Source organism: Cryptotermes secundus, unplaced genomic scaffold (genome assembly GCF_002891405.2).
Source record: "Cryptotermes secundus unplaced genomic scaffold, Csec_1.0 scaffold363, whole genome shotgun sequence".
Lineage (NCBI taxonomy): Eukaryota > Metazoa > Arthropoda > Insecta > Blattodea > Kalotermitidae > Cryptotermes > Cryptotermes secundus.
Window position 1 is genome coordinate 501,792 of NW_019737986.1, and position 26,353 is coordinate 528,144.

The window sequence follows — 26,353 nt, forward strand, 5'->3', positions numbered from 1 at the left end:
GAAGGTATCTCAGAGTAACTTTTAATTTATCACTTTACCCATTGTAGAGGCTCTTATGACTGAGTAAATATCTGTATTACGCAGTTCTATACGTGTTTGAAACGTTTAATCTTTAAAAAGAGGCTAAAAGAAGTGAAGAGCAAGAATACTGCATTTCTAGGTTGTGATGTGGCTACTGTAGAGGGTGGGCGCTGCTGTGCGTGAAGTTGTGCCTGGTACATATAGGACGTAATTGAAATTTGGACTTTGTGGTGGAAAATTAATAGGTAAATAGTTAATATTGCAGGTTTACGTTTATGTAAAGCCCTTATTGTGCTTTGAAGGTCAGATAATTTTTAGTTTCGGAGTGTCGCCATCCTGTAGAGGGCTGTTCGACGTTCGCAAGTGAAGGTAGGTTAGTCCTAAACACTGAAACAGCAAAGCCAGATCTGATATTGTAATTAAAATATAACTGTTCATGTTAAATTTCTGCAGAGTATGTAAAGATGTAGGGCTGTATATGTATATTAACCAGGGCATTTAGAGCTGTTAATAAGTATGCAGAGTTGAAGTTCGAATTCGTGTATCTGTGAACTGTCAAGAGTATGTTTCCTGGAAATTCTGGCAGTCGTATTGAAGTCAGCTGATTTCATACGCATTTTAAAGGACACGTTTCTAGTGTGTATTTTGCGTGTTCTGTTGAACTACGGGATCCGAAATAAGAACGAGGTTTGTATTTATGACTTTGAGTTATACTTACGTTTTACAATTTCGCGTTTTTGGAGAGTGGTTATGACTAAGTCGTAGATATTTGCGGTAACCGTTGCCCCGTTCGATGCTCTTGTATATTTGTGTGTGAATTGGACTGCACACACACACACACACACATATGTGTGTGTTTAATCTTATTTTTCATTATATTTGTTTGATTTTTCTTCTTGCCTTGAAAATACGGAGATTTTTCCTTTGTTATGCTGTGACTAGTTGAAGTTGAAGCTGCAAGTAATGCTACTAATAATGACACCCTGTATTATTTATATTTAATTTGGTTTGAACAACATGAAAATTCAGTGTGGGTAAGTATGATGACTTGTGTATGAGTATGAGGTCATCTGTATAAATGTTGTATGTGTGTGTTAGCAGTGCCTTTAATTTAGATGATTACTGTTTTATGGCATTATGCATTGAAATGATTATGTAGGAATTGTTTTGTCATATAAAAGAATTTTCCAATTGAAGGGTTCTGCTATGGCTAATCGCAGTGGAGCCCAACGACCGAATGGAACACAGGGGAAGATTTGCCAGTTTAAGCTAGTCCTACTTGGAGAATCTGCTGTTGGCAAGTCAAGTTTAGTACTGAGGTTTGTGAAGGGACAATTCCATGAGTATCAAGAAAGCACAATAGGAGGTAAGCAAAATTTGTTTGCTTTGTTGGATGGTTGAAGGATGAAGACTAAGGGCTACTAGGCGGTTAGAACCATAATATAGCCTCTTATTGAAGTATGAATGTTCGGCACTACACCAAAATCCAGCATTGGGCTGGATTCTGCAGCAGTTCAGTCATATCCTCATTGCCAAACCTACTTTTAAGGTTGGGTTAGTAGAGTGAGGTAGGTCTCCATTAATATGTTTGCCACAGGCACTATAATGTGGACTAGTGGCAAGTAAAGTAAAGGTATCCCTGTAACAGGCCTTGGAGGCCCATGGGGTTCGATGTTGAAGTTCCAAAATTTTCTAGAAAATTGGCTCATAGATGGCTGCAAGGTTGTGAGCCTTACGCACCGGCCACCCTTTACCCCAAAGAATATTCCTGGTACTCATTTCTGTTAGAGGATGAGTTGACTCCAGGGCCATAGAGCAGCTGGAAGGATTAGGTAAATTGAAAAAATCCACCTTGTCAGGATTCGATCCCATCACCTTCTGGCTTGTAGCATACTGCCTCAACCAACTGCGGTGCCGCATGCAGCAATTATATGTTATATGTATAGGTGCATAGGGTTTAAGGGGCAAGTAGATTTTAGTAGTGCCTTTGTTTCTGGAACCCTGGTCTGAGACAGGCTGAACTGTGTGAATAGAAAGTGCACAAACATGGTTATTACATACATTGAGAGTCTGTTGTGTACTTAATATGGTGCTGTTACTGGAATTCTAACCTGCTGTAGTATCATGACATTGGGTTTCTGAATAGCGCAGTGCTCATGATTTGAAATATACGTATAAGGTAACCCATGTTATGTGGGTCCTTTGTCACCATGACATATCCTCAGGTTGTGGTTGGAGGTGATGGCCTCTGCATATGGAAGGCAGCAGCAAATATATTGAATAAGCAGTCATGGACAGCCGGCAAGGGGTGGCACTCCAGCTTGGGGGTTGGGCACGGGGATAACGAAACTCCTTGCTGCCAAAAAAAAAAGCTTGTTATGAAATGTCACAAAGGGCATTAGACTTGGACAGGTTCTGTGGATAAATGACCTAAGCTAAGGAATATGAACATGAGATTTGGTACATGGAATTTATGGAGTCCGTGAGCCTGTATGGGGCAGGGTCACTCATTGCAGTTATGAAAGAAATATAAAAATATAAGTTACATTGAGTGAGAGTACAGGAGGTCGGGTAGATATGTGGGAACAACAATAACAAATCAAAACCTGATTCAGGAGGAAATTAAGAGGAGATTGAACTCGGGTAATGCTTGCTACCGTTCAGTCCAGAACCTTTTGTCTTCTCATCTGCTGTCCAAAAACATAAGAATTAGAATATAAAAAAACTAATTTTGCCTGTGGTTCTGCATGGGTGTGAAACTTGGTCACTGACATTAAAGGAGGAAGATAGACTGAGGGTATTTAAGAACAGGGTGTTGAAGAGAATATTTGGACCAAAGAGAGATGAAGTGACAGGAGGTTGGAGAAAACTGCATAATGAGGAGCTTTATAACTTGTACTCTTCTTCAAGTATAATTAGAATGATCAAGTGAAGAAGGAAGAGGTGAGCAGGGCATGTAGCACGAATGGGGGAGACAAGGAATGCATACAGGATATTGGTGGGAAAGCCAGAAGGATGGAGACCATTGGGAAGACCAAGGCGTAGGTGTGTGGACAATATTAAAATGGATCTTAGGGAGATAGGAAGGGATGGTATGGATTGGATTAATCTGACTCAATATAGGGACCAGTGGAGGGCTCTTGTGAACACGGTAATGAACCTTCGAGTTCCATAGAATGCTGGGAAATTCTTGAGTAGCTGCAGAATTGGCAGCTCCTCAAGAAGGGCTCAGCTCGATGAGTGAGTAAGTAAGTACAAGAGGTCAGATGGGACATAGGTGGCACCAAACCAGTAGGTGAATGTCATTTTTCTATGGAAAGCAGAACGAGAATCATGAATTAGGCACAGTTTTTTTGTTTTTTGGTGAGAGGATGGCATGCATAGTACTAATAGGTTGATGGTGTGATATCATTGTTCTGGATGTTCATGCCCCAACAGAAGATAAAATTGATAATATGAAGGACAGCCTCTACAAGGAGCTGGAAAATGTATTCGATTAATTCCCTAAATAAATATGAAAATTTTGTTACGAGATTTCAATGCCAAAGTAGGTACAGAAGACATTTTCAAACTAACAGCTGGGAATGAGATATTACACGAGATTAGTAATGATAATGGAGTTGCCATCTGATGGGAAGAAGCACAACCAGATTGACCATATTTTGATAGATAGGAGACAGCATTCAAGTATACTTGATGTCCAGTCATTCAGGGCAGCAGATTGTGATACTGGCCACTGTCTGGTGGTGACAGAATTTAGAGAGAGAACATTGAGGTGGATATTAATAGAGTTTGGGAAACTGTTATGGCACATCCACATTATTCGTACACGTGCTCGTGTGCGCCAAGCTTGTGCTCATCGGAAGACTTGTCTGGCTTTTACATGTGCTCGTAAATCTTTGTCCACACTACTTCAGTTGCTCGCCAGGCTTCGGCGCGTGAGGATCCATATATTTACTCGTAGTGTGTATAGGCTGTAGTTGTATTTTAATTTATTGGCTATAATTTTTAAATTAAAAATTAAAAATTTGCTTGTCTCGTGACTTGTCATATCGTCCACATTACTCGCAAGCATAGCAAGTCACACAACCACAAGTAAGGTGGATGCGCCTTTAGAGAGAATATAAGCATTTGAGCTAAAGAGAGTTGAGGTTGTTATGAGTTCAAGAGGCATAAGCCATGGTTTGACAAAGGATGCTCAAGATTATTAGATCAAAGAAAACAAGCTTAATTGCAGTTGTTATAGGATCCAAGTGAAATAAATGGAGATAATCTGAATAATATAAGACATGAAGGCAGCAGGCATTTCAGGAGTAAAAAGCAGGAATATCTGAAAGAAAGAATTAATGAGCTTGCAAGGAACAGTAAGAACAAGAACATATTAATGTTATATTTTAGCGTCCTGTTACACTGATTCATGTCCATGGTTTATGCTGACCGTCTGCTGAGATCCAGCAGTACAACGCATGCAGTATCATGAGCAAAACACAACACAGAACACGATACACAAATATATGTAGGAAGAATGCTCACATAAAAGAGGATTGGCGTAATTTGCGTGTTTGAGTGCGACATAGGAAGAATCCTGAAAAGTTTTATTATTTAGAATTCATTGTCCTATATGACAGATAGTGATTTTAGTCATTTTAGAATGAAGACATTATGGCATGCAGTACAATAGTTTAACGTGCATAAAGACATCTGAGGATGGCACATTAGTGCTGAAACATGTAGTGTGGAAGTGAAGAATAAGGTGAAAAAGTGTATACACCGTAAGACGGTCAGCATAAACCATGGACAAGAACATATTAATTTAAAAAGGATTACCAGCATAACAGTAACTTTTATTTTACTGCTGGTGAGGTGGGACTAAGTCCCTTGAACTGCGGCCACTTCTGGCCTATTGTACCAGCCCCAGATGATAGGTGAGGGTGATTGTGGAGCAATTGGTGGAATGAAGATTGGTAGGGGAAACCGAAGTACTCGGAGAAGACCTGCCCCTGCACCACTTTGTGCACCACACATCCCACTTGACCAGACCTGGGATCAAACCTGGGCTGCTGCAGTGGGAAGCCAGCGACTAACTGCTTGAGCTATGGAGCGGCCTTAAGCGTAACTTAGTAAAGGATGAAAATGGTGATCTGCTTTCAGGTTCCCACAACATTTTGAATAGGTGGAAGAACCACTTCTCTCTGTAATTGAAGGTACACAGGGTCAGTGGTGTTAGGCAGTTAGAAATACATGCAACTGAGTTATTAGTACCTGATCCTAGTCTTTTTCAGGTTGAAATTGCTATTGAAAAGTTGGAAAAGTCTAAATTGCCAGATAGTAATCAAATTCCGACAGAACTGATTCAAGCAGGAGGTAAAACATCACAGTCTGAGATCCATAAACTCATTAATTCTGTTTGGAATAAGGAAGAATTGCCTGATTAGTGGAAGGAGTCTGTCAGTGTGCCAATTTGCAAGAAGGGTGATAAAACAGACTAGTAATTATCGAGGGGTATCACTGTTATCAGCGTCATACAAAATATTATCCAGTATCCTTCTCTCAAGATTGGGTCCATACTACGACGAACTTATTGGGGACCATCAATGTGGGTTTCAATGTAACAGATAAATTACTGATCAAATTTTTTGCATTTGTCATACACTGGAAAAAAAAGTGAGTAGCTTTAAGCATTAGATTATGGCTTATGTTTTTAATTTCATTGTTGAAATCCTTCTGAACCTGACATGCGACCTTCACTCAGTTGACGAAACTATGAATGACTCCCCTTTTTGTGTGATGCGGGTGGTTGGACTTGAAGTGCAGAGAACGTCCAGTATGAGTATGTTTATGGTACACCTCTGCGGTCAGTTTTGGACCCAACTTCAAAACCAAAACATCCAAGAACAGAAGGGCATCATTAGCTTCAACTTCCCATTGTGACTTAGATGGTAGGCCTAAACAGTAATATCTGAGCCATTTAGCGTGTTTGTGATCAGTTGTATCCAGTGCTGTTTCCTCAGAATGTTCCATAAATATGCTACTGAGTTTCCCATTGCCATACCCACAGAATTTATCCTCAGACTTGAAGCACATGGTTGTTAAACTGCTGTCAAGTAATTCCATTACGTCTGCAACTTGTAAAGGCAAGCTTTTTGTGAAAGAAGGATCCACACTGGTCCTATTTCCTATGTTTTAAGGATTGCATCCTGTTGCATATATACAATGAACATATATATAATTTTTACTGTCAGTGCAACAATACTGTATTATTTATTTATTTATATAGCACGCACTACATATTTTGACCTCAAATAGGTCATCTTCAGGTGCTGCAAGTTTCTCACATGCTGTTACTGAACTGAAACGCTAACATTTCCATTTTTCTAGATAGACTGTAGAAATATGTTTCTATTCTATCATAATCTAGACAAAACTTAGACTAGACTTCGATTAAAATTAACAATAAAATATAATAAAATAAAAATCAACCTAGAAATTGTATGTGATACAGTCGTACGCATAACAATAGGTTAAACCTAATTTAATAATTAGGTGATCCTAAATCCACAATTTGATATTTAAAATTATTTAAAAAATGATCTTCCAAGGTGTTATAAGCTGCTAGTAGCTTCATGTTTGTTACTGCATTGGCTCGCCATGTTAGTATCATAATTCTACTGTTCTCCTAAAGTATAGATCACTCTCCTTTCATGCTGTCGGGAGCCAGTGGTTAATGTGTGATGTTTACATTATGCGGTTCCTTGCACTGCGTGGTTCATACTATAGTAAGCTATTTCACTTAAGGTTTCTAGCTTGTTGTAAGCATGGCAAAAGTATGGTAAGTATGGTAAAAATTATATATGACTTGTAACACTTCTTCCACTGGTACATTGGTGAATAGACTGACAACACCAAAACTTGGAAGGTACTCTTCATTTTGAAGGTTGATATCCTGTGTTTACTTTATGAAGTAGTCTGAGTCCTTCACAAAGGAACCTGTATTGCCATCCAAAGGGTCCTATAAAGGAATACTGCTATGGCATAAGAGGGAGAGCCAGAAGAGCTTGGGAAGTGAGGTTTGTGTACCCTGGGAAGTCCATAGAGGTGAGCTGGTTTACTGTGTTAGGGAGTCAGTTTATATTTCACGGTGGCGGGAAGGTCAGTTTTGTGTTTGGTAAGAAGTTTCCATCTTTTCCTCTCAGTTTGAGATGCAGGATCTTTATGTAGAATTTTATAAACCCCTAATTCTAGTAGACTGGATATTTTTTCCTTGTATGAGGATGTCCATATGAATGTGGCAGATGCTATATCAGCGAAACAAGCAGAGCTTTAGAAGTACACATTCAGGAACACAAATATAACGTGACACAGGGTCTGTTTGAAAAATCAAAATTAGCACAACATGCATACAAGAAAGGCTACAAAATATGTTGGAATGAAGTGAAAGTCTTGGAGATTGAACCAAACACAATATACAAGAAATACAAGGAATCCGCCCACATGTCTGTGATAGGCCATCTGATCAGCCAACCAAGCTTGGACATCTCTCCCATTTGGACTCCCATTATTGCAGCAGCAGTAAAAAAAAGCTACAACTGTCCAGTGTAGATTGAGTGGGATTTTTTTTTCTTGCATTGCTGCCATATGGAGAATTTAGGTCTCTCTAGTGATGATCTCTATCTTGGTACTTCTCTGGTGCAATGCCTCATACATGTAGAGTATTTAATATTTTAATGTTTTGCCACAGCTCTTGCAGATGGTTTGTGCTGTGCTTGGGTTGTATATCCCATGGCATCGCTTTCCACTTTATAGTACTGTGAGAACCTCAGTTCGAACATTCTCAGTTTTCACAGCCCCTGAAAGCCTCAGATCTCATCTCTGTCATAAGAATTTCAGGTTCCATAAGAGGTGGGGCAATTTTTGACCAGATGAGCAGTCAGATTCTGAAGAAGGACCAAGATTTTGAGCAGTAGATATTCTGTAACACTTCTTCATAATATCTGGATAAAGTATCCTGTATCCTGTGTCAAAGAAATATTTGCCAGCTCTGATTTGGAATACATAATATGACCTAACTTCACATCAGATGGTTAGACTCCTGCTCCATATTTGGCAGATATGTGGTTCAAATTTTAGCTCATAGAATTGCTGTCCTGTCTGGAGTTTTTCCATGGCTTTCCTTCATTCCTTCAGGCAGATGCCAGGATAGTACCTTACATTAGTCTTGGTCACTTCCATATCCTTTCCAATTCGTTGTTCACTGATCTGTCATTGGCTGCTGTGTAATCTGACCTATTGAAAATATAAATTGAATCAAAACAATCTAATACAATGTATCGGAATAAGGATGACACCTGCTGTAGCTGCCATCTGTAAACATCACAGCAGAACCATTCCATCACACACACACACACACACACAAACATCCATGCCCTGAGTGGGATTCACACCCACGATCCCGGTTTCCAAGCGAGCGAAGACAGCACATGCCTTAGACCACTCGGCTACCATGACCGGCATTCCATCATATACCTATCTTAAATTTTGTCTTACTACTGCAGAAATAACAAAAGTGAGGTACATCATAGTAATTGTGAAGTCATGTGTTTGTGATAAAGTAAAAGTTTTCAGGTTTACATAAGTTTTGAAGTTGGTGCCAGTAATTAGCTGTTAGCACGTTACCTTTGGTTTGGTGTCTGGGTACTGACATTTTCATTTGATCAGCATTTAGCATTAAAGTGAACTGGAATAAATGTCAGTTAGGTTACATGTCTTCTTCAAGCATGTGTGTGTTGTTGCGTGGCAATTCTATATGCTAAAAAATTACTGGATATCATGTTTTTTAATTGTCTGTTCCCCAAATAAATTTTAGTTGAATAACTTCAGAAATCATGATTGGCCAACTATGATAATGGATTTAAAGAGGGCTTCAATTAGAGGGTCTAAAAACAATAGGTATTTCAGCACTATACAGCATTCATAATGAAATCTTTCTTTTCTTTTGCAGCTGCATTTCTTACACAGACAGTATGCCTCGATGACACTACAGTTAAGTTTGAGATCTGGGACACGGCAGGCCAAGAGAGGTATCATAGTCTTGCTCCAATGTATTACAGAGGAGCCCAAGCGGCCATCGTGGTGTATGATATTACAAACCAGGTACTATCTGTCAGTTGAAACTAGTATTAATTCTTTAAACCTTCACAGCCCAAATGTTTCAGTGATATTTAAAAGGGGAAAACAGGGCACTACTCTACAACAAACAAATATGAAAAATTAAAGAAGAAAAATTGGAAGCTGCTGGTTAAATTGGGAGGGGTTGGTTTTGATGTGGTTACAGTCTGTAACATCTAGAAGATAAAATTATGTGCATGTAGCAGCTATAAACTGACTGGAATGATGCTCTAAAATCTGTTATTTAACTAATCACAGAATGGAAATGTTATCACCTTCAAAGTGGTCCCCTCCCCGACCCCTGCACATCTCCATGTGAATTTTCCACTGTTGGAAGCAATGCTGCATGTCTTTTTCTGACAGCTTCTTCATTATCTCTGTCGCGTTTGCCTTCACTGCATCTACAGACTCAAAAGAGGTTTCTTTTAATGCGAACTTGATCTTTAGAAATAAAGAAATGTCGCATTGGGCTAGGTAACGTGAGTAGGCTGGATGTTCCAACATGGGGATCTTGTGCTTCACCAAAAATGTCTTGACAGACAGTACATTGGGTGCTGGCAGGTTGTCATGGTGAAGAATCCATGAGCCCTTCTTCCACATTTCAGGTCTTTTTCATCTCACCCGTTCATGATGGATTGTCAAAACTTCTTTATAGTAGACCTGGTTAATGGTCTGACCTTCAGGCACGCAGTCAGTGTGAACAAACCCTCGGACATGGAAAAAACGATCATCATCGCTTGGAAAGTTGACATGGTCTTATGTGCTTGTTCATTTCTTGGTGACCTGAGACTCTTCCCATGCATGGATTTCCACTTAGTTTCTGGGTCATACTGAAAAAACATGAGTCATCACAAGTTAATACATTTCCTAAAAAGTTTGGATCATTCTCAATGTCTCAAAGGATGTCAGCACAAATGTTCATTTAAGTTTCCTTTTGCTGAGGAGTGAGGATTCTTGGCACCATCTTCGAGCACATTTTTTTCATGTTAAAATGTCCACGTAAAATCTGTCGAACACTTTCTTTATCAATGTTAGCTAATTTAGCAACTGCTCAAATTCTCATGTAATGATTTTTTCGAACAGTTTCTCCTACTTTTTCAATGTTAGCATCTGTTTTTGATGTGCAAAGCTGACTAGGACATGGATCGTCTTCAGTCTCTCCACTTCCCTGTTTAAATCCTTTGAACCACTCAAAAACTTGAGTACGAGATAGACATTCATCACTGTAAACTTACATCAACAAACTGTATGTTTCTATAGTGAATTTTCCAAATTTTGTGAGGAATTTCTAATTAATACGTTGCTCTACTTTAACACTTAACATAATTCTGACAGATCTCAGATACATGGCCTGCTTCAAACAAAGGCTGCTACCACACTATTGACTGTATGGCCTTGGAAGTCATAGGGTTGATGGAAAGGAGAGGACAGGCCACCCCACTCACTGTTGCCAAGGCCACATGGAGTTGTCAAAATTCAGCCCAGTTATTTTACAGCTGCTCCATGTAAATCTGTAAAAGAGAATTATTATTTCAGCACTCAAAACACCTATTGTAATAATGGTTTCCAAACTGTATCGATGTCCCTCTGATGATGGCCTCTAAGGACTGAAACATGCAAGGGCATGAAGAACTGAAATAAGAAAAATCTTCACCAGTCACACTGGATGGAACTGTTTTATCTTTTTATAAGAAAATTATTAGTTCCATGTGTTTCATTCAGAGTGGCTGCATTATTCCAAATATATAAAGTGTATTGGCTTAGAAAGTTTTTAGTTTGTACATCTCCCTCACTCTTCTGGGTTATATACTTCCATTTACTGCAAAGAAATTTACTGTCATCTAAATATGATGTAGAGAGGAAAACTCCTGTGGTGGGAGAACAGACAACTTTTTTTGTGTTAACAGATCTATAACAATTCTGGATATGGAACTTGTGGGTTTTCCTCATAACCATTTGGGCTGGAGATATTTTATGCAAGATTACTGATTTTGAATATTTGTGTAATGTGCTGTTTGCATATCAGATAGTTGTAGGTAATCTGCAGTGTTCAATTTAGATTATATTGTGACAGGAGAACCCACTGCATAGGGAAGTGTCACTTCCTAGGTAACGCATTGTCAAGACATTGCGCTGACAACCAGCATCTAATGCCAGTCAACGGCTAGGAATTCCTAGGCAATGAATAGACCCACTAACGAATGTTCTAGCTAACACAGGAACCAGAACACTTCAACAAGGTGTTCTCTCAGCAGTACAATAAATCGACTTAAGAGGGTAGATTGTGACAGAGCAGTTCAGATCCGACGAGAGATAAGAGAAGAACCACGAGCAAAGTCTTTCCACTGAGAATAGCAGTGCAAGAGTGCAACCATTGAAGAGGGAATGCAGAGCGATGATGGACTAATCAAGTCGCTTCGTCTGAAAGGGCGTTTTTTGAAAGTGATTGTAATTGTGAGTGCAAACAAGTAATTCATTTAAGTGGAACACATCAGCTGTTTGTCTGTGCCGATGATGTGAATCTCTTGGGTGATAATATAGACACCATAAAGAAAAACACAAACTTTACTTGACTCAAGTAAAGATGTTTCTAGAAGTAAACACAGAGAAAACTAAGTATATGTTGCTGTCTCGTCACCAGAATGCAGGGCAAAATCGTGACATAAAGTCAGGAAACAAATGTTTTGAAAATGTGGCACAGTTTGGATATTTGGGAACGACGGTAACAAATCAAAACCTGATTCAGGAGGAAATTAAGAGGAGACTGAACTCAGGTAATGCTTGCTACCATTCAGTCCAGAACCTTTTGTCTTCTCGTCTGCTGTCCAAAAACATAAAAATTAGAATATACAAAACTATAATTTTGCCTGTGGTTCTGTTTGGGTGTGAAACTTGGTCTCTGACATTAAGGGATGAACATAGACTGAGGGTATTTGAGAACGGTGTTGAGGAGAATATTTGGACCGAAGAGAGACGAAGTGACAGGAGGTTGGAGAAAATTGCATAATGAGGAGCTTCATTAGAATGATCAAGTCAAGGAGGATGAGGTGGGCAGGGCATGTAGCACGAATGGGGAGACAAGGAATGCATGTACGATATTGGTGGGAAAGCCAGAAGGAAGGAGACCACTGGGAAGATCAAGGCATAGGTGGGCGGACAATATTACAGTTGTTCTTAGAGAGATAGGATGGTATGGATTTGATTGATCTGGCACAGGATAGGGACCAGTGGAAGGCTCTTGTGAACATGGTAATGAACCTTCAGGTTCCATAAAATGCTGGGAAATTCTTGAGTAGCTGCAGATTTGGCTTCTCCTCAAGAAGGGCTCAGTTCCATAAGTAAGTAAGTAAACAAGTAATTCTGCAATAAACAGTATCGTCTAAAGCCACAACCTCTTAATTATTTGTGATGGAACTCCAGACACGTGACAGTATTGTTTGAGAATATTCCATGATGATTAATGAAAGAAAACAACATTATGGCATTTAATGGTAAAGAACTGGTCTGAAGTGAATGATTTGTTGACAATAAAATATTCTAACAAGTTACTACCTTCTTACCTAAATTGTAATTAATGTTATGAGAGAAAAAGTGTATCTGAAATTGTAGATTATTAAAATACTTCGAATGCCATAAACCAAATGTATTCAGGACATGAAAGTTTTGACATATACAGCGTGGTTCTGCTGTCATGGCATCTGTACTTGGAAATTTGGGAGGGGTGATCTAATGAGAGAAGATAGTGCAATCATGAGACTCAAATTTAACCCCCCCCCCTCAAAAAGAACATATTTTGTTTGAGGCTGTAGAAAAAATTGTAAATAACACATTGAGTGGATGAGCTTTTGTAGGTATCAGCCCTTCCTCATACTCCCAGCAAAACAATAAATATATCATGAGAGAGAGACTATAAAAAGATGGAAATATTCTCTAATATAAGTAAGCCCAATACTAGGAAGAATGATTTTTGTACATTGATTTTATAGTTTATAAGTAACGCATTGTTGAACAGGCAGGGAATATTAATACACTTTCAATTTCCTCCTACAGGACACATTTGGGAGAGCCAAGACGTGGGTCAAAGAACTTCAGAGGCAAGCATCGCCAAATATTGTTATTGCACTTGCGGGTAATAAAGCAGATTTGGCTAATAAAAGAATGGTGGAACATGATGAGGCTCAAGGTTATGCTGAAGAAAATGGTCTGCTCTTCATGGAAACCTCAGCAAAGACAGCTATGAATGTTAATGATATTTTCTTGGCAATTGGTGAGACCTTAATTTATGGTGAAATATATTCATATTCTGTTCAGATTGTAATATTTTCTTGTCTTATATGTATTCTGAAATTTAGTATGTAATTTCTCTTCTGATAATTTACAAATATTGTATTTTATTAGACTGGTTATACCAGTCACACTTTAAGGAGACTTCTTCTATAGGATCAGCAGTTTTTGAGTAACTGAGAATCTTCCAGTATCATACGATTTAACAGTTGGCCAAGAATTCAAGTATCTGTGATGTAGCAAAGAAGTATACGTAATAACTGTTACACTAATAATGCAGATTAGACATTTTTGAAGTGTGTAATTCCGGTTTTGATTTTATGTCATTAGGGAATTATGTCTTTAGGTTGTACCTCTTTCAGAGTTAGGAACAGAAGGTAAAATTGTATGAGTTAGTCTGATAACAGTTGAAGGAGCTTGGTGCCTTGCTTGATGGAAGTTGCGGTTCGTTTGTGACCAAGGACGGTATTCCTAAATGATCTGTATTCTTCCCTCAAATTGGACAGTAGAGTGAATTTTAAAATGTTTTGGTTTCTCTCTGTTTGCGCGAAAGTAGTAATGATAATGGAGTTAGAGGAGTAAACTTTGCCACATCAAGAAATCTTACTGTCAAAAGTAGTATGTTCCCGCATTTTAAAATCCATAAATTTACTTGGACATCTCCTGATGGGAAGATACACAATAAAATTTACCATATTTTGATAGATGGGAGATGGCATTGAAGTATACTTGCTGTCTGATCATTTAGGGCAGCAGATTGTGATACTGACAACGACCTTGTCGTGGCATGGGTTAGGGAAAGACTTTGCAGTGAGCAAACAAACAACTCACAGAGTTCATATGGAGAGGTTCAATCTTAAGAAATTAGGTCAGGTAGAGGGTAAAGAGCAGTGTTGTGTTGAAATCTCAATTAGATTCACGGCTTTGGAAAACTTTGACACTGAGGTGGATGTTAATAAAGCTTTGGAAACTATTAGAGAGAATATAAAAATGTCAGCCAAAGAGAGTCTAGGTTATTATGAACTGAAGAAGCATAAGCCATGGTTCGATGAAGGATGCTCAACATTGCTAGACCTAAGAAAACAAGCCAAATTGCAGTGGTTACAGGATCTGAGCGAAATAAACAGCTTTAATCTGAACAGTATAAGACGTGAAACCAGCGGGCATTTCAGGAATAAAAAGAGGGAATATCTAAAAGACAAAATTGATGAGCTTGCAATGAACAGTAAGAACCTGTAGGGACCTGTAGAGAGGATTAAATGACTTTGAGAGGGGTCACCAGCCTAGCAGTAACTTAGTGAAGGATGAGAATGGTGATCTGCTTGCAGATTCACGCAAGATTTTGAATAGGTGGAAGAACTGCTTCTCTCAGTTATTGAATGTACATAGGGTCAGTGATGTTAGGCAGACAGAAATACATACAGCTGAGCCGTTAATACCTATCCTACGCCTTATGAGGTTGAAAGTGCCATTGCAAAATTGAAAATGTATAATACGCCAGGTAGTGATCAAATTCTGGCAGAACTTATTCAAGCAGGAGGCGATATATTATGTTCTAAGATCCGTAAGCTAATTACTTCTATTTAGCACAAGGAAAAATTTCCTGATCAGTGGAATGAGTCTATTGTTGTACCAGTTCACAAGAAGGGTGATAAAACTGACTGTAGTAATTATCACTGCTATCAACTTCATAGAAAACTTTATCCAGTATTCCATGCATAGATGAAATTATTGGGGATCATCAGTGTGGGTTTTGACATTACAGATCAACTACAGATCAGATCTCTTGCATTCATCAGATATTGGAGAAAAAATGGGAGTGCAATGAGACAGTACATCAGCTATTTGTAGACTTCAAGAAAGCGTATGATTCAGTTAGGAGGGAAATATTGTGCAATTTTCTGATGTGAGTTAAGGATACCCATGGAACTAGTTACGCTGATTAAAATGTGTTTAAAGAAAACGTATAGGAAAGTCCGTATACGTAAGCCATTGTCTGATAAATTTCCTATCCAGAGTGGTCTAAGACAAGGAGATGCTTTATCGCCAGTACTTTTCAACTTTGCTTTAGAATATGCCAATTGGAAGGTCCAGGAAAACCAGATGGGTCTGAAATTAAATGGGACACATCAGCTGTTGATCTGTGCAGATGATGTGAATCTGCTTGGTGATGATATAGATACCATAAAGAAAAACAAACTTCAATTGACACAAGTAAGGGTGTTTCTAGAAGTAAACACAGAGAAAACTTAAGTATGTTGTTGTCTCATCACCAAAATGCAGGGCAAAATCATGACATAAAGATAGGAAACATATTTTGAACATGTGGCACAGTTCAAATATTTGGGAACAATGATAACAATTCAAAACCTGATTGAGGAGGAAATTAAGAGGCGATTGAACTCAGGTAATGCTTGCTACCATTCAGTCCTGAACCATTTGTCTTCTCGTCTGCTGTCCAAAAACATAAGCATTAGAATATATAAAACTATAATTATGCCTGTGGTTCTGTGTGGGTGTAAAAATTGGTCTCCGACATTAAAGGAGGCAGGTAGACTGAGGGTGTTTGAGATTAGGGTGTCGAGAATATTTGGACCGAAGAGAGATGAAGTGACAGGAGGTTGGAGAAAACTGCATAATGAGGAGCTTCATAACTTGTACTCTTCTCCAAGTATAATTAGAATGATCAAGTCAAGGAGGATGAGGTGGACAGGGCATGTAGCACAAATGGGGGTGAAGAGGAATGTGTATAGGATATTCATGGGAAAGCCAGAAGAAAGGAGACCACTGGAAAGACCAAGGCGTAGGTGGGTGGACAATATTAAAATGGATTGGGATGGTATGGATTTGATTGATCTGGCTCAGGATAGGGACCAGTGGAGGGCTCTTGTGAACACGATAATGAACCTTCAGATTTCATAAAATGCTGGGAAACTCTTGAGTAGATACAGATTTGGCAGCTCCTCAAGAAGGGCTCAGCACCATGAATAAGTAAGTTTTCTCTCCGCTCATACTCATAACTACAGAGAAATATCACAGATATTGTTACTTGAAGATTCATTACTTGGTAAAAGTTGTAATATACAGAAATTAAAGGAAAATAGGCCAAAGATCTTGTAGTCGCAGACTAACAAAATGCAACATTTTAGGAATGTTGTTGGCATATACATAATTGCTATTGTCACTCTTCCTTATCTTAGAATATTGTTGTAAATGCTTGTTTTTTTGTGCTGTTTTATTTTTACAGGTAAGCCTCTATATACGTGGTTAATTCGTGCTACAAGCATACTGTATATCTCGAAACCGCATACATTGAAGTTAGAAACCAATGGTGGAAATTGTAATTCATCCAAGATGTCTTAGAACATTAGTCAGAATACTTATATTTGGCCTTTAAAATATATTTCAATTTTGTATATGTAGATAGAAATATAAAGAATAATGAAGAACAAGTTAAAAAAACAGTAAATACATGAGCTACAAATTGAGTGATAAATGGATATGCTACTTTCTAGAAGAATGTTTGTCAAGCATTGTTTGAACAGATATAGCCTTTTTCTCTTCATACAATTTGTGATTAGTAGCCAATTCCGTTTTCTAGGGTTTGGTGAACTAGCATGCTTCTTTCTGCATTCAGATCTGAAACCATAATTTGTTATTTAACAGTTTCCAAATTTCAGAACATCTGCTTGATTTCCTTTATCAGAATTTCCTTTGAGACATGCAGCTCTCCATCAGATGCAGTCTTTTCTTTCTCGTCATAGGTATGCTGTTGCTCCAATTCTGACATGTGAAATTGTGAATGAGACGGGGAGAGAGAGTGAATCAGTTTCCTGTCTGGTTTACAGTGTAGGCTACATTTAAGTAAATAAAATACATTTGTACCTTGATGCTAATTCTGTGACCCTCTGTTTACTTTGTGTTTAGCCAAAAAGCTCCCAAAGAATGAGCAGGTGACTGGTGCGGGAACCAGTGGTCAAGGTCGGCGATTGGTTGAGTCTGAAGGTCAGCAGAAGGCACCAGGAAATTGCTGCAAGTGATCCGTCTTAATGCTATTTTGGATCTTCTTCAAAACTCATGTGAGTGAGTGTTTACTACCAACAGAACAGAATTAAAGTGTTGGTAAGAGAAAATTCATGTATGGTTTTGAAATATGATGAATAGTGCAGGAGTTTGGCTCCCTGGCCCTGTGCTCTGGTATCTTGCTTAAATTATATTTCTTATGGTATAGAACACAAATATTATACATTCACATTTTAAATATATGAAGGTAGTTCTGAAACTGATGCCTCGAAATTATTTCCTTTGCTACAACTGCAAGTAAGCAAATTAAACATGTGTATCATATACTACAAGTCTTACATTTATTTATGTTTCCACTTTTTCACCACTTCTTTGTATACATATTCCCAACTGGTATACTCAGCCAGCATCCTAGTGTTGTAAAAGTTGCTGTCAGCCTCCTGGAGCCACTTCTTGATTGTCACAATGAGAGCCTTATCATTGGCAGATTGTTTCCTATGAAGGCCATCCTTCCTTGGGACAAACAGGTGAAAGTCTGATGGTACTAGGTCTGGACTCTACAGTGTAACATACCATCAACTTGAATTTTGCAGTGGTCTCCCTCATCATGATGCTGGTATGAGGCATAACATTTTTGTGCTGAAGGAGAAATTTCCCTTCTTTCTCAGTCCTCAGGATAGTGCAGTCGGTATAGCGACTCGCTACTGGCTGAACAGCTGAGGTATCAGAGTTTGAGTCCCAGTAGGTTCAAGAATTTTCACTTCTCCATGTCATCCAGACTGGCTCTGGAGTCCACCCAACCTATCCAATGGATACCAGGGGCTCTTTCCCCATGGGTAAAGTGGTCGCTGCATGAAGTTGATCACTCTCTTCCAACTAGTGCTGCGGTCAAGAAAACGTGGGTCTCTACATCCATTCCCCTATACATCTTCATGGCATAGTGCTTAATTAATTTAAGTACAGGAAGAACTTTACCCTTTTTTACCTCAGTCCTCACTCTTGCAATTTGTGTTTGAATTTATTTCTGCTTCACTCTCATGCTTTCTTACTATCCTTTCTCATTTCTCTTTGTATGTAATTACGTGTTCCTGTTCTGCGTTCATATTCCTAAACTTCTTGTCCTGAATCTTGTCTCTCCAGATTTTTTTTTCTTTTACACTTCCTCATTGCTATGTATGGGGGAAAATCGCCTGTTCATTATGTCTGCTAACCCTCTTCAATCTCCAAACTCCTGTTTTCCTCTTTACTATTTTTTTAAGGCTTCCACTGTACATAATTCTGTATATACCCCATTCCCCCTATTGCTTCTTAAACCGTCATACAGCATTACTGACATTCTTTTTCTTTCTCATAAGTTTTGGAGTGTGTTTCTGCATCAGTGCATATCTACTTATTCAGATATTCCTATTGTTATTTCGTCCATTTTCCCCCAATATCCCTCATGACCTTTTCCAATTTCTGTTTAATTCTCATTGTCTTGTTTTCCCCCTGCTTGCTTTGCTGTCTCAGCAGTCCTGTGGAGCACTTATTAAATTTGTTTGTCCTTGTCTGTCAGCCTGTGTGCTTAAGCAAGAACTGCCAAACAGATTTTCATAAAATATGAAATTGGATAATTTTGATCAAGTTTGCTCACATTCCAGTTTTTGTTCAACTCTGGCAGAACAAATAGGTACTTCACATTAAGACTTTCCTGTATTTCTGCACATATCTCATTTATAACTTGGTGAATGTGTCAGAACAAAAACTGTTTCAAAACAGTTTTTCCATAAATCTTATGGGTTTCAAAATAATTAAACAGAAGGGGACCTGTGTATACATTTTGTAAGTTTTATATTAAACAATGAACATGGTCTGAACACAGGTGAAGAAGATACAGAACACTCAGCGATGGCTTTCCAAAACCGTGAAGATTACAAGAGCCATTTGTGATAATAAATGGCTCTTCCTCCCAGCTGAATGTATATAGGTTTGCAAATATATCATCATCATCATCACTGGCACGACAGTCCTTTGTGAGCCCTGGCCTTTCTCAGGATTGCTCGTCATTCATCCCCATTCGATGCTACATTCCTCCAGTTCTTTATACCAAAAATTCTTATGTCCTGCCACACACATCCTCGGATTTCTGAACAATTTAGTTTTTACAGTGTGAGGTCGTTAGCCTCATGCCCAACCCCCAACCTGGAGGACCAGGGTATCCCTCTGTCTGGCTCCTACCCCTTAACCTGTCCAGCATGGGTGGCCCTACCAGTAGCTATGCTAACGCCGGCATAGCTCTCAGGGTCTTGCAAATATATAAATATGAATATTCAGTTAACACATTATTGATCATGATACTGAAATCTTTTACTGTTCATCATGTAGGTCATTCTACACAAAAATAAACGCTTCAGTTTTTTCAGCATCAAGAATGCAATTAAAATTAAACCAAAAGAAATTAAGTAATACTTATATTTCACAGGATTTCCGCTGTGATGCAAGTTATTCTTTTGTAAAAGGTAGAAAGACACATTTAGAATATTGGCTCTCCTCCTCTCCCTCCTTTGGGGGGAGGGGCAGCAGCACACACTTCAGGTGAAACGGCCAAATATTCCAAAGTTGGACCTGCAGAGATTTGGGCTGCTAGTGAACAGATAAGTCTAAACAAGTTGTTACAAATAAAAGTTTTTTATGTTACAACAGATTTTGGAAATGTTCTTCATTGTTCGACACAAATTCCAAACCCCTTCATAGAAAGTTTATGTTCCCATGTTGAAATTCTCGAAAGTAGAGAACATTTATGATTGGAAATTTTCTTCATCTCAGTTTATGTGAACTGCAGTATCTGTTTTTTGAATTTATACCCCTGTGTAAGTGAAAGCAAGCCATGATTGAAAATAGAATCAGATGAAAGTCACTTTCTCCATAATGAACAGGCTGAAGGATGTGGTTATAAAATTTTACTAAAAGCTGAAAATTACTCATTCTGGTAGGTACTTGTGATATTTTAAATTAGTTAAAGTGTGTAAGGACAAGTCAGCCAAACATGCAGTTATGAACAGTACAACTTAACACTAAGCTTTGAATGATAGTGCAGGTGCAGTGGTACTTCTTTGTCTTTGGCATGATTATCATGGGGATATGAAAATAATGAACGATAATTCTACATATTTGTTGTTAGCACTAACTGAACTGAAGAGTTAAGGATTATAAGAAGCTTACATAACCTCTTCTACAAACATATGACTTTGAATTTGGTGCTGTGATTTATGGGTGAAAGTCTTTGGCACACATTTGCAAGTTGCTGCATATGAATACATGTGAGAATACACTAGTCGGCTCATACTGGAGTAATGGACGAACACAGGATGCAGTCTGAATTTCACTAATACTTCTTAGCATTATGAGTTATTCTAAATGCCACATGCAGGATGAACACAATTGCTTGACATTACATACATAATTGGTTGTGAGAATAAACACATTGATTTATATCAAACTGGAGTAACAGTTGGAGTAACCAATATATGATGCAGTTAAAATCTCACTAATAATTGATGTATGTGCATTATGATATGAGTTGTTCTTACAACAACCGTTGGAATACATGCAATTTTTTTATGGTACATTTATAAGAGATGGTTTTTAGCAACCTCCGTAGTCTAGGAGTAATGTTCCCACCTCATGACTCAAGATACGCGGTTTCAAACCCAGTGGAGGTCGTGGAATTTTTAAGGGCGGAAAAATTCAGGAAACAAGTCCTCCAGGAGGGACTTTAAGCTGTGTGTCCCGTGTCGTAGATTTATGGCATGTAAAAGACCCTCATGTCTCTAGGAGATCTGTGAGAAAAATTAGGCAAAGTTCCCCGCCCAAGTAGTTTCCAATTCCTCTGATAGAGAGGAAGTATCAGGGACCACTGCCAGAGAGGGCCGACCTCGCTGGCAGAACAGGGCTGATAGCGAGTACCAGTACTGGAAGGGCATGGCGACAGTAGAAATTAAAGGGGGACGCACAATAGATTAACGACTAGCCGCAGTGCATGGGGAAACCCACTCCCTCCAATAATAAGAATAACAAGAGATGGTTTTGAAACTACTGTTGTACTTAACTGTAAAGTGCATGTTACACTAGTGGAATATAAACCGTGCTTGAACCTGTTACTGTACCATGCTCATAATGAAAATAACTCTGTTGGTATGGTATGGGTCCTAACATGGTTAGGAGCCATACCATCTTAGTTCCTACTACCCTGACAGTACGCTGATAACACTGGTCTGACCTCATTACATCCATCATACAGTCACAGCAGGAGAGAGAATGGGTTAGTGAGGTCTTTATGGACTGCTAGCTGTAAAATAACTTTAGAAGCAAAACTGTGAGTGCAGTTGGTAAAAAATTAAGAGAAAACATTGGCATTTATGAATCATTAGGATGGATGTTTGTGGAGGATAAAGCTCTCCTTTTATTCAACAATTTTCCATGTGTGTAATGTTAAGAAACTAGTTCCGGTAGTTTTTGTTGCTGTATTGAAGTCCTCATTATAAGTCGACTTGCTCTGCTGTGGTTTTGCTGTAGTTGCAATTAATACACTGCTGCTGCCTTATGTTTCAACTTCAGGAGTTATATTGCAGTTCATGCTGATGATTTCAAATCTGAGTCTGCTGTGCAAAGAATCTGATGAAGTGTGTTCAAGCCTAGAATGTATTTCACCCAGTTCCTCTTGGAATTTGATATGAGACCAAAATTTATTGGACACTTACGATTTACAGCCATGTTAATTCATAAAAAAGAATTAAAACACTTAGAGCTCAAAGAATGTGTATGAAGTCAGTGCTATTTTTGAACATTCTTGAAAGTCTTACAGAGACATCACATCGAACCAGGATTTTAAGTTTCATCTTTACTCTTTTTAAGAAAACAAACTTTAGCATGTGAATGTAAGCATTTTACAGAGGTGCCAGGATTGCATGGATGTGAGCATTTCCAGCATCTCCTGTAATGTAGGTAAGTTTCATTTGTAATTTTTAGGGTGTAGGCTTTTCGATTTTGCTAGCAGTCCGACTCTCCATGTCCTCAGTAGAAGGGAGGAGGGTGAGACTCTTGGCTTAATAATTTGATGAACATGCTGTATAGTGTGCGTATTTCCATTTTCAGTTACATATACTTTATAATTAGAGGGTTCATGAATTTGTAGATTAGGACTGTGGATGTGCTGTCTTGCTGGACCCCAGAATTTTATTTCCTGTAAGGAGATCTCATATGTCTTACAAGGATGTTTTACTATATACATATTGTAGCACTGTTTTAGAAAGTGATTGGGTTTTTGTGTATTTCCAGGTTTGTTCCATTCTTAGCTAGGAGGGCAAGGTTCCGGCTGGCTTTGTGCAGACCAGGCCGGTTATTCGGCATTTTTATTAGCTGGAAACATTCCTGGCAGTCGGAACAAGTAACACCTCCGCATGTGAAATGAACACATTTCCACTATAATCCTCCTATCGATTGCCATGCATAATAACTCGATACATTATATCAGTGGCAATTGTTTATAGGTGAAATAAGTGTAATAATATTAATAATAATGATAATACGCTGTACGTATGTCTGCTTGGGAGTCCTGGAAACATACCAATGTGTTGCAAGTGATGCAGTGAACAGCGCCATGGGACAGAAGCACGAAAACATTTAAAAAACACCTGCTTGTAGATAGCTACTTAGCAGTGATTGGTATTTTCACATGACTCCTTCAGTCAAGTCTCATCAAATTTCCTCTTGAACATGGTAAGTTGCATATTTTAAAGTTCAGAAATGTGTTCCAAAAAGAAATGTTTTGGAATGTGCCAGCGATATGTTAATTCAGTAGATATAGATCTTTTATAGTATTATAGAAATTAACAGTGCAGCTTTAACCTGTTGTCCATCATTCCACATCTTACATATTTTCAAATCTCAGTATGCAGATTTGTCAACATAAATCATGTTTCATAAATTTGAAAGATATATGTATGTTTATTTGGAACATATTTCTGCCCTTGAGATTGGTGAAAATTTATTATTAAAAAGAAATATGCCCATGGTCCAACCTGTTAGCTTGTGTATCATATCAGTATGAGTTTATTATGAAATTATATACCATACCAGTGTAATTAAATTTTCGATCATATTCAGTTTTACTTTAGATGTACAAATAGCATATTAATGTGGTGGCTCTACATTTTCGTTCAAATTGTTTGATTGTTTTCTGAAATAATTGAGGAGCTGTGAGCTCTAATTATAAAGGAAGTAGAAATGTCTTGCATGGGTGTTGAAATTACCCTACGAAGTCATGCACTGTATTATACATAATGGAATGCTTGCTTTACCTTTCTGTAAGCACAGGAACACTAAGATTGTACAGGATAAATCATAAAGAAATAAAGTTAATAGTTTATTGTGTAGTATTTATTGTCACAAACTTGTTGACAGTTAAGCCTGGTTATGGATGTGGTGTTCCCACAACTTGGACTTGAGTTTTTTCTTTCTTTCTTTCTTTCTTTCTTTATAGTTTGCAGTAACAAACGTACCACTTATATTTTAAGAAGTGTAAGCCCTAATGGTACTCTCTGTGTAATATAATCATGACGAGATGAGAACTCGAACATGTACCAGACTAGGAGGAACAAGTGGAAAATATGTTAAATTTTTATTCAGCTATTAGGCCTTTTTAATATGTAGAAGGAACCATTCAGACTTCTGTATGAGATGAATAAAATCAGTTTTCTGTTTGTATGCTGAAGTTGTATGGAGTACAAATGAAAATGTGGCAGGTGGATAAATCATTGCTTATATTTCATGTGGCTTTTCTGAACATGTTAAGGAAAGGACAATCAGCATGTTAATCCCACGTCTTCTTTCCATTATATTTCGTATGTGTGTGAGCGTGCGTGCATTCACACCATGTGACATTCCTTAGTTTGGTACATGCCCTTGTATCTTACTGTGATTGCATGGATGTCAGTATTTGAAGGGGGCAAGAATCTTAAATTCACAAGTTGATATTTAAAAAGTGCAATAATACATTGTTGATATACTTCCGAAAAGTTGTGGGTATTTAAAATTTTCATGAATGCAAAATCGAAACACTATTTCTTTTGTTAAACTATTATAGAGTAATTTATGGGACTTTTATTTGTGGTTTACAAGGTTATGGACATCATGGGTGAGACTTTGCAGTAACAGTGTGGTGTCAAGTTTGCCCCATACATTTGTTTTTTCATAACTGTTTACAAGTTGCAGTTGGCAAGGTAGGATGTTATGGAAGGGACAACATGGTACCACCCTACTGTAATAAGAAAAGACTTGGCCTCATGTCAACTGTATTTAAAATTTATCAAAATTCTGTATAACAAGATTGTAAGAGATATAATAAACAGTATGTGGAGTAAATTATAGATTTATTACTGCATGGTGTAACTTGTATTGCAGCATTTTTAACATTTAAGAAGCAACATTCCCAGTGTGAATTATTGACTGTAAGTACAGGGAAAGTTGTGAATTTGGCCATCCATATATACTAGCCACCTCCCATAATTGGCCATATTTTTGCAGAACTGGCAAAATTATACTTATTTTCACACAGCCACATGCCTTGTACTTGGCCACCTTCTTGCATTTTGTGCTAAGGTTTTGCACATGTGTTTACCTTTCTGTGTTAGCCACACAGAAAAATGGGTTTTAATTCATTCTGTTGTTTAGTTAATATACTGCACTCTGTACTTTTGACTGATCATTAAAATTTGTAAGCATAAACATCTGTTTCACATTCACCTCAGATATTGTTTTGATATATATTCTATCCATTAGTCACAGGGTCAGACACAAAGTATTTCAAGTAATTTAACTGGTGACAAAAGTGAGTAGTATAATTTAATATACACTCAGTATGGACTCAGAAGTGCAAAGTTTTTACACTGCTGTATAAGTTGACTGTTGGTTGCATTTGAATAGACACAGGTTGGCAAGTTAAACAAATTTCACTGTATCATATTCAGTATTCATTCTCAAGAATATGTTATGTGGGTATTCTATGGTTGGCATTGTTTTTGTAATAGTCATTCATTAAATACATACATACATACATACGAAACTTACTACTGACCTTTGAAAATAACAAGGAAGGGTGATCCTCAACTCGCGACACACTTTTGTCCTTTAAGAGTACCAAACAAGGAAATAAAACCATCTAAATGCTGGAATTTGTAGTTTTATCATTTCCACAAATATATTATTTTTATTAGTTCTCCCACTTGTATACATAATAAATTTGGTAAATACCCATAATTCAGTTCTAAAGAAAGTGAAACAACCACTACACTGTTTGGTGGTAATAGTGCTTCAGTATTGGACACTGGATATCAGTGACTTGTTCCAATCATGAAGATGTGTATATATCCACGTGTAAGGAAGCTAATAAAACAAACTACATGTATACTATGAAGAAAGTTGTCTTCTGGGTTTAGGCACCGTGTATTCTTCGTTTTGGCCGACGTTTCGGAGGAACATAGTGCCTCCTAGCCTCCTACTAGCCACACCAGTTCTTCGTCATGTCATTGACGTCAATAGCCTGCACTCAACCTACAGGTTTTTCTTGACTACCGCACTTCCTAGTGCTATTGACCTCAGTTTCCTGTACCCACTGGCCGTCCCCCTCTCCCTTAGTCACACACCATATATGGCCTTATTCGCTCTCCACTGCTCCCATTGGTCCGTTCTCCCTAACCACCCCCCCTGCCTACTTCGTATATAAGTAGCACCTTCCACATCCTATCACCACAGCTACTGCTCTCCGCAGCTATTCAACTGCTCTGAAGAAGGCGCTATGTTCCTCCGAAACGTCGGCCAAAAC

The 26,353-nt window shown here is 38.2% G+C and overlaps 1 protein-coding gene across 3 annotated transcripts; it reads left to right on the forward strand.

Moving 5' to 3' along the window:
- LOC111870606 (ras-related protein Rab-5C) lies at positions 1-25,586 on the forward strand. Of its 3 annotated transcripts, none has more exons than XM_023863028.2 (6): positions 1-390; positions 1,219-1,387; positions 9,020-9,171; positions 13,237-13,453; positions 17,398-17,549; positions 22,810-25,586. In XM_023863028.2, exons 2-5 carry the CDS (start codon positions 1,228-1,230, stop codon positions 17,508-17,510), a joined length of 642 nt encoding a protein of 213 aa, XP_023718796.1. In that variant the 5' UTR covers positions 1-390; positions 1,219-1,227; the 3' UTR covers positions 17,511-17,549; positions 22,810-25,586. The 3 variants fall into 3 exon arrangements, with proteins under 3 accessions (XP_023718796.1, XP_023718797.1, XP_033609811.1); XM_023863029.1 differs by having other exon boundaries at positions 1-266; XM_033753920.1 differs by lacking the exon at positions 1-390 and adding an exon at positions 617-708.
- The last annotated feature ends 767 nt before the right edge of the window (positions 25,587-26,353 follow it).

Excerpts from the sequence above, each read along its gene's own strand:
- LOC111870606 (XM_023863028.2), top strand. The coding sequence starts at position 1,228 with ATGGCTAATCGCAGTGGAGCCCAACGACCGAATGGAACACAGGGGAAG. Across the intron at positions 1,388-9,019 it reads TCAAGAAAGCACAATAGGAG|CTGCATTTCTTACACAGACA; the intron begins GTAAGCAAAATT and ends TTTCTTTTGCAG. Across the intron at positions 13,454-17,397 it reads TGATATTTTCTTGGCAATTG|CCAAAAAGCTCCCAAAGAAT; the intron begins GTGAGACCTTAA and ends CTTTGTGTTTAG.